The sequence below is a fragment of the Phoca vitulina genome, unplaced genomic scaffold, assembly GCF_004348235.1.
Source record: "Phoca vitulina isolate PV1807 unplaced genomic scaffold, GSC_HSeal_1.0 scaffold1, whole genome shotgun sequence".
Classification (NCBI taxonomy): Eukaryota; Metazoa; Chordata; class Mammalia; order Carnivora; family Phocidae; genus Phoca; species Phoca vitulina.
Window position 1 is genome coordinate 27153356 of NW_022589704.1, and position 6350 is coordinate 27159705.

The following is a 6350-nucleotide window of genomic DNA, read 5'->3' on the forward strand; positions in this document are numbered from 1 at the left end:
GGGAAATAAAATGTTAGACATAAATAATCTGACTACATTATTCCTCTAATGTTTGAGGTTTGGGAAACAACATATTTCCTAGCTGAACATATTCTCTTTCTTTTTTTTTTTCAAATAGAAAATCGCTTGCAGTGGTTCTTTCATAATTGTGGCTGTTCAGCTGCCCAAGACCCTATTTCAGTAAGATGTTGCCATTTTCACCATAAGGCAAACCCCTAAGCTGGGAAGAAAACTGATTTTCTCATAAATAGTTGAAATTGAGAAGCCTAGTATTTTCACTTAAAATCTTGTGGTGTAATAGAATACCTATGTAGATTTCATTTGAGGAACTTCATCTGCCTGCAAAGAAATTTTGCACTCAATTAGACAAATAGTCCTCGTTTCTTTTTTTTTTCTTTTTTATTTCCATGATTATTATCAAAAGCTGATTCATGAACTAGATGTAAAAAGATTGATCCAAGTTAGGAGATAACATCAGCCTGGCCAATGACAGTTTTATGAACTTTGAGTGATTGCGTTTTATTTTCCTGATCATGTACCACCTGCCTTTATTTTTGTCACTCTGTGCTCATTCTTATCAGTGCACACACTACCTGAGTGCTCTGTACCTTCTGTAAGTAGAAAAATGTTTGGAAGAGTCCTTTGGGCTGTTTACTAAGGTGACACATGGTTCTTATATTAATGCTCTGGATACATAAATAATAAATCTATTAGCCAGTCACATATTTTTAGACCTAAGGCATGTCAGACACAGTTATCTTAACAAACTTATCTATCTCCCTCAGAGGCAACTTCACTTAGCTGTCCCACTTAATGCAGTCTCCAAAAGGGACGTCTGCTAAGAAAGAGTACCAAGAAGGTGACCAGATGTTTCTCCAGCACGCTTACAGAACAGCTTCCTAGAAACCACTGTAGGCAAAGCTAAACTATGTCAGTGACTTTAAAATAAAAACTCATGTAATCCACATCACAACCTTATGAGATGAAGGGCGTATTATAACCCCGAGTTTTACAAGTTGGGAAACTGAGGCACAGAAATGCTAAGGAACTTGCCCCATCACCTATCGCTGGTAAGGATTTGGACCAGGCATTCAGGCTCCAGAGGCTGTGCTCTTAACTGCTACCCCATACCACCCTTTCCACCGATATGTGTAAGCAAACCCACATCATTCCCAGCTTGCTTTCTGCTGAGCCTAAAAGGAAAACAGGACCACGTAATTGCATCAAACACACAGGAAATACTTTATTAGCTCCCAAATGGAGAATAGGGTAGAGTAAAAATATTTCAGTAGTAATCCATGGCTCTTCTCAATGAGCCCACTCGGGCACTCGTGGCCCCCCAGTCGTGGTAGCGCCGGTAGTCCCCCGGTCTCAGCAGGTACTGCCGCCCCCGGTAGTTGGGCAGCTCGTAGAGGATCCAGCTGCCCTCCAGCACGTGGAAGGAGTGGATCTCAGTGAAGTGGAAGCGGTCATGAAGCGAGGAGCAGTCCTCCGTGATCTCTACCATCTGGCCTCTGTAGTCCTCTAGCTCATAGATCCTGATCCTGTGCGAGCTGGTCTGTGGGTTTGGCAATCAGCAGATGAGGAAAAGTCAGAAAACCTAGCCCTTCGCAACCAGCCACACACCCCACAGGGGGATTGGACATCTCTTCATCTTTTCTTTATCAAAAGTGACCAAATTAAAGGAGACTACCAATACCAGGGCTGCTGTGTACAGTTGGATAGGTTGTATACTGCAAAACTCAAAAAAAAAAAAAAAAAAAAAAACCAAAACCACCATTCACATAGACCATGATATGGATGAATATGTGAATGGTGCTCCCTAGGGTTTTTTGGGAGGGCACAACCTTATGCAGCATACACACTGGATCCATTTACTACCATTCTTAAGTAACAATTTGCATACAATTGTTTTGCTCTATCCTTCATGGACTTTTGGTGGTCCGGGGTTCTCCTTGGATGATATAAAAATAATTACATATTAAAATAAAAAGACAAACATATCGCTAGCAAAAGGCGTTATTTTGAATCTTGAGAGCGTTAGAAGAGGCGAGGGAGAAAGGAAGTCAGATTGCTTTCCGGAAAGCGAGGCACAGAGGCTCTGGGGTGGTTCCTTAGTCTCTTCTGCTTTAAGCCCTGCTACTCTAACATCCTGGAAAGCAAGAGCCATCACAGAGATGAGGTCTCTGTTCTCAGCTCTAACGTATGCGCAAAACAGTTTTAGGTCATTAATAAAAAGGGAAGCTCAAGATCATGAAGGAGGCCTGCGCAGGACCAAGGGAGTATACAACCTTTAGAAAAATGGAAAGTTAGGCTGTTTGTCCTGAGCAAATCCTGCCTGTCTTTCCTTGAGCGCTTGCTCTTCTTTGATCTGCCTTCCCAGAGGGTGCCCAGTGTCTCAATGTCTTCCTGCTCCCACCACTGAGCGCTCTTTAGAAGTTCTCACAAGCAGTCGTCCTGCAGTATGAAAGACTGCTAATAAGGTATCTCCCACGGTTGGGAAAGGACCCACATGTACATCATTTAATTTGGCCTTCACAGCAGCCCGGAGCACGTGGAGCAACCATTCTAGCCTTTTCTTCTTTTACGAGAAGCTAATGACTGGAGCTTTAAGTCTGTAATTAGAAAAGTCCGGACGGGGAAGGAGAAGCCCGAATTCTCAGGCTCCTCGTGCTCGTCTGGGTCCATCAAGGCATTACACCCCCTGAGGGGGTTTCACACTTCGCAGAAGTGGTACATTTTCCAGGGGACTGTGTCATAGATTAGAGAATCCCCAACTGTGGGATTTCAGGCTGCTGGGGCTTGATTTGGGGAACAGTGGTTCTGCAGAAGCTGCCAGAATCACCTTGCTGGTTACTTGTTCTGACTGAACAAAAACCGGAACTTGATGTTCATCATCATAATAGTTAATATTCAGGGGAAGTGGTAGCTCGCCTTGTGCTAGGTACCCTCCTTTCATCTTTATTCCAACCCTATGAATTAGCTACTTTTATTGCCCATTTTACAGATGAGGAGAGAGAGAAACAGCCCAAGGAACTAGCCCCAGGCCACCTGATGAACCGGTATCAACACGCTGCTCCTTCCTCACCTGGGCCATGGACCCCGGGAATTACTGCATTTCTTTTCCCCGGTAGAGGTGAGTTGAATTTTAGCAAAGCAAAATAAACTTTTAAATTAAAAGCATTGCACCACATTTTCAGTGTTAGAAAACCCTAGAGATATTCACAAAGGAAAGGAGAACATAGTTAGAGCCTGCAGCAGAAGGCGGCCACCCCGTAGTCTGAATGCCACATCTGGAGCGCGGGGGTGGCGGGAGGGCCCAGCAGGAGCCGGGGAGCCAGACTCACGTGGGGGATGAGGCGGCAGGAGCGGACCGAGTCGCTGAGGCCCAGCCACTGCTGGTAGTCGGGGTATTCCCCACGCCGCAGGAAGTACTGGCTGCCCGCATAGTTGGGCTGCTCATACAGCATCCAGCAGCCGCTGTCCACGCGGATGGAGTTGCAGCGGCTGAAGTAGGGCTGCAGGTTCGGGTGGTCACTGCTGCACTCGTAGCAGCGGCCCTGGAAGCCGCGGTCCTCGTAGAAAGTGATCTGCAAGGCAAGGGAGGGAAAGGCTCAGAGGCCTGGCCCCCAGCCCCGGCGTGCGGGGCCCCCTCCCGGCCTGCGGCTGCGCTGGGCTCACCTTCCCCATGGCTGGTGGATGGAGGTCAGTGATGGGCCGCCCTGGCGCGCGCGACTATATAGCAGGAGGGTTGCTGCGTTGGCAGGAACAACACAAAAGGGGCCCGCGGGGTGAGGAGGGGATTTTCTCTCTCTTTTTCTACATAATGACTGCGGGGGTGGGGTGGGGGACTTATTGTATGTTTTTTCTTAGACTCGCCAGTGTTTTCGAATTGATGACCCGCGTTAAAACTGTCACTTGGTGCCTCTGGGGCCTTTAAATGAAGCCTATTTAGGAATTTGGAACTGAGCAAAAGCCCTTAACTGAGTTAATAATTGCAATGAAATATTTTAGTTATCTTTTTAAACTTCAAGACGATCTAGAGCCAGGTAATGACTGAGTCTGAGGTCAGAATGGACCCCAGCATAAGACGTTTCCATTTGAGAGCATTTTCTTGGTGTGAGAATCTGGAGCATGGGGAAGAACCTGCCTTCTCCATAGTACGTTTAAAGTAAGATGGGATTTCTCTGTAAGAGGAAGAACCTCTCCATGACCCTACGGGCTGACAAGTGGGTACAGCAGATATTGTTAACACTTGAGGAAGGGTGATGGGGCATTGGCCCTTGAGGAAGCCGGGTTTAGGCACCGGCTTCCACTCTGCTCCCTGGAGACTGGGCTGGACCAGGGTCCTCTCCAGGGCCTCAGCTGGGGTGCCTCTCACTGCACAGGCGTGGAGACCCACTTTTGAAATTCATGAGGTGACTCACTGGTGGTTGCCACCCACAGGGTAACTTTCTACTTAACTAATAATTTTGTTAAGTGCTAAGCTTATTTGTTTGGATCTAGCTGCTAGTTAACGTGCAAATGTAACAAAATTTTAAACCCTACAATCTTATGAAGCCTCTGCCTTCTCTACCTTTCCCCTCCCTGGGCAAGCCCTGCTTGCTTGGCTGTTAAGGCTCTGACTCCAGAGGCTGGAGTCTTCTTTCCTCTCCAGCAAGATCAACCCACCCTCCCCCAGCAGCTCCTGGTGCCCTATTCTCTTTAAAGCAGGCTTTCCAACCTCAGCACTATTTGACATTTTAGACCAAAACGCTCTCTGCTGTGGGTAGCTGTCCTGTACATTGTAGGTAGGATATTTAGCAACATCCCTGTGTGTTACCCACTGGATGCCAGGAGCACTCCCCTCCCTCCTTCCCCACGTTATGACAACTGAAAATGTCTTCAGATATTGCCAAACATCCCTGTGGGGGACAACCCCACCCTCCCTCATTGAAAAGTCCTGGTCTAAAAGTGCTAGCCACATGCCTAACCTTCTCACCATTGGCTACCCCACTGCATGAACAGGATGGTGTGTAGGCTGTCAGGAACTGTAGGAATTCCTCAGAGATGCTCTGGGCTCACTCAGACAGCAAGTAGAAGGGAAAGGCGGAGTGCCCCTGATCTTCTTTCCCCACTTCAACCAGAGCATTTCACTTGTATCTGTTTTATATAAACCTTATTTGAAAACAGAGGCTTTTTACTAGGTAATAATAATAAAAATAAATAAATATTTGAAAACCATTGGTTTTAGGTATTGTGACACAATGCCCTTTAAAATGCAAATACCTTGGGGCACCTGGGTGGCTCAGTCAGTTTAGTGGCTGCCTTCTGTTCAGGTCATGATCCCAGAGTCCTGGGATCAGGCCCTGTACCAGGCTCCCCACTCAGCGGGGAGCCTGCTTCTCCCTCTCTTTCTGCCCCTCCCCCAGCTTGTGTGCTCTCTCCCTCTCTCTCTCCCTCTCTCTCAAATAAATTAATAAAATTAAAAAAATAAATAAATAAAATGCAAATACCTTACCTACTAACCACAGTACATAATAAAATTGACATCCTTTTATGTATCAGTGTAAATGGATTTCCCAGGATGGCTAGCTAATTCCTTGTGAAAAGATCTTGAGAGAATGAAACATAGGCCTGATAGATTTTGTTGTGATAAAGTCTGGAAACATTGGATCATGGCACCATGCCAAAGAGAGCAGGAATGAGGTGGATACCACATGGAAAGTTCTGGACAACCAGAGATTAGCTTATGAACAGTGGGCCCAGGAAATGGGGTTTGAAAAGCTGGCAAAGAGAATGTGCTAAAACTGGGCTGGGACAAATTCACAGTCTGGTCCAGAAGCTGATTTCAGTTTGGGGCTCTGGTTTGAAGGTTTTTAAATGGTCCTTTATGCTCATTATTTGAAGATGAAATTAGGGATTTATTGGTTTGTTTATTTTTCTTAACTCGTTGAGGATTAAGTCAGTTATTCGTATGCTTTTTAAATTTCAACTTTACCCTCTATCTTCTGACATGCAAAGCTTAGAGCTGAGTAGATTCCTTTTTAACTAAAACTTTCCAGGAGACTGAAAATGAATAGCATCAGTTTATATATTAGTTAGGAAATCAGGTGAAAGACTTTATTACTGTATGATCAGAAAAAGACAAGTAGTGTGGAGACACTGGGCACAAACCTTAGCAAGAATATAATGTTTCATCCCACCTGCCCCCAAAGTTGGCACTTGAGTTTTATCTCCAGTCTTTTTGGGAAAAAAACAAAACACGAAAATCAGTCCACTACAAAACAATGCAGAGTAAAATGGGAATTAAGCGCTGTAAAATAAAGCATGCAGTACTAAGTACAGCAAGAGAATATGAAAAACTTGAA

General features: G+C 45.4%; 1 protein-coding gene across 1 annotated transcript; it reads right to left on the reverse strand.

Annotated features, from left to right (window-relative positions):
• Nucleotides 1–1285: 1285 nt before the first annotated feature.
• LOC116637627 (gamma-crystallin F-like) lies at nucleotides 1286–3690 on the reverse strand. Its single transcript, XM_032413212.1, has 3 exons — nucleotides 3682–3690; nucleotides 3348–3590; nucleotides 1286–1558 (listed from the first exon to the last, which is right to left on the reverse strand). The coding sequence occupies exons 1-3, from the start codon at nucleotides 3688–3690 to the stop codon at nucleotides 1286–1288; spliced, it is 525 nt and encodes a 174-aa protein (XP_032269103.1).
• Nucleotides 3691–6350: the final 2660 nt, after the last annotated feature.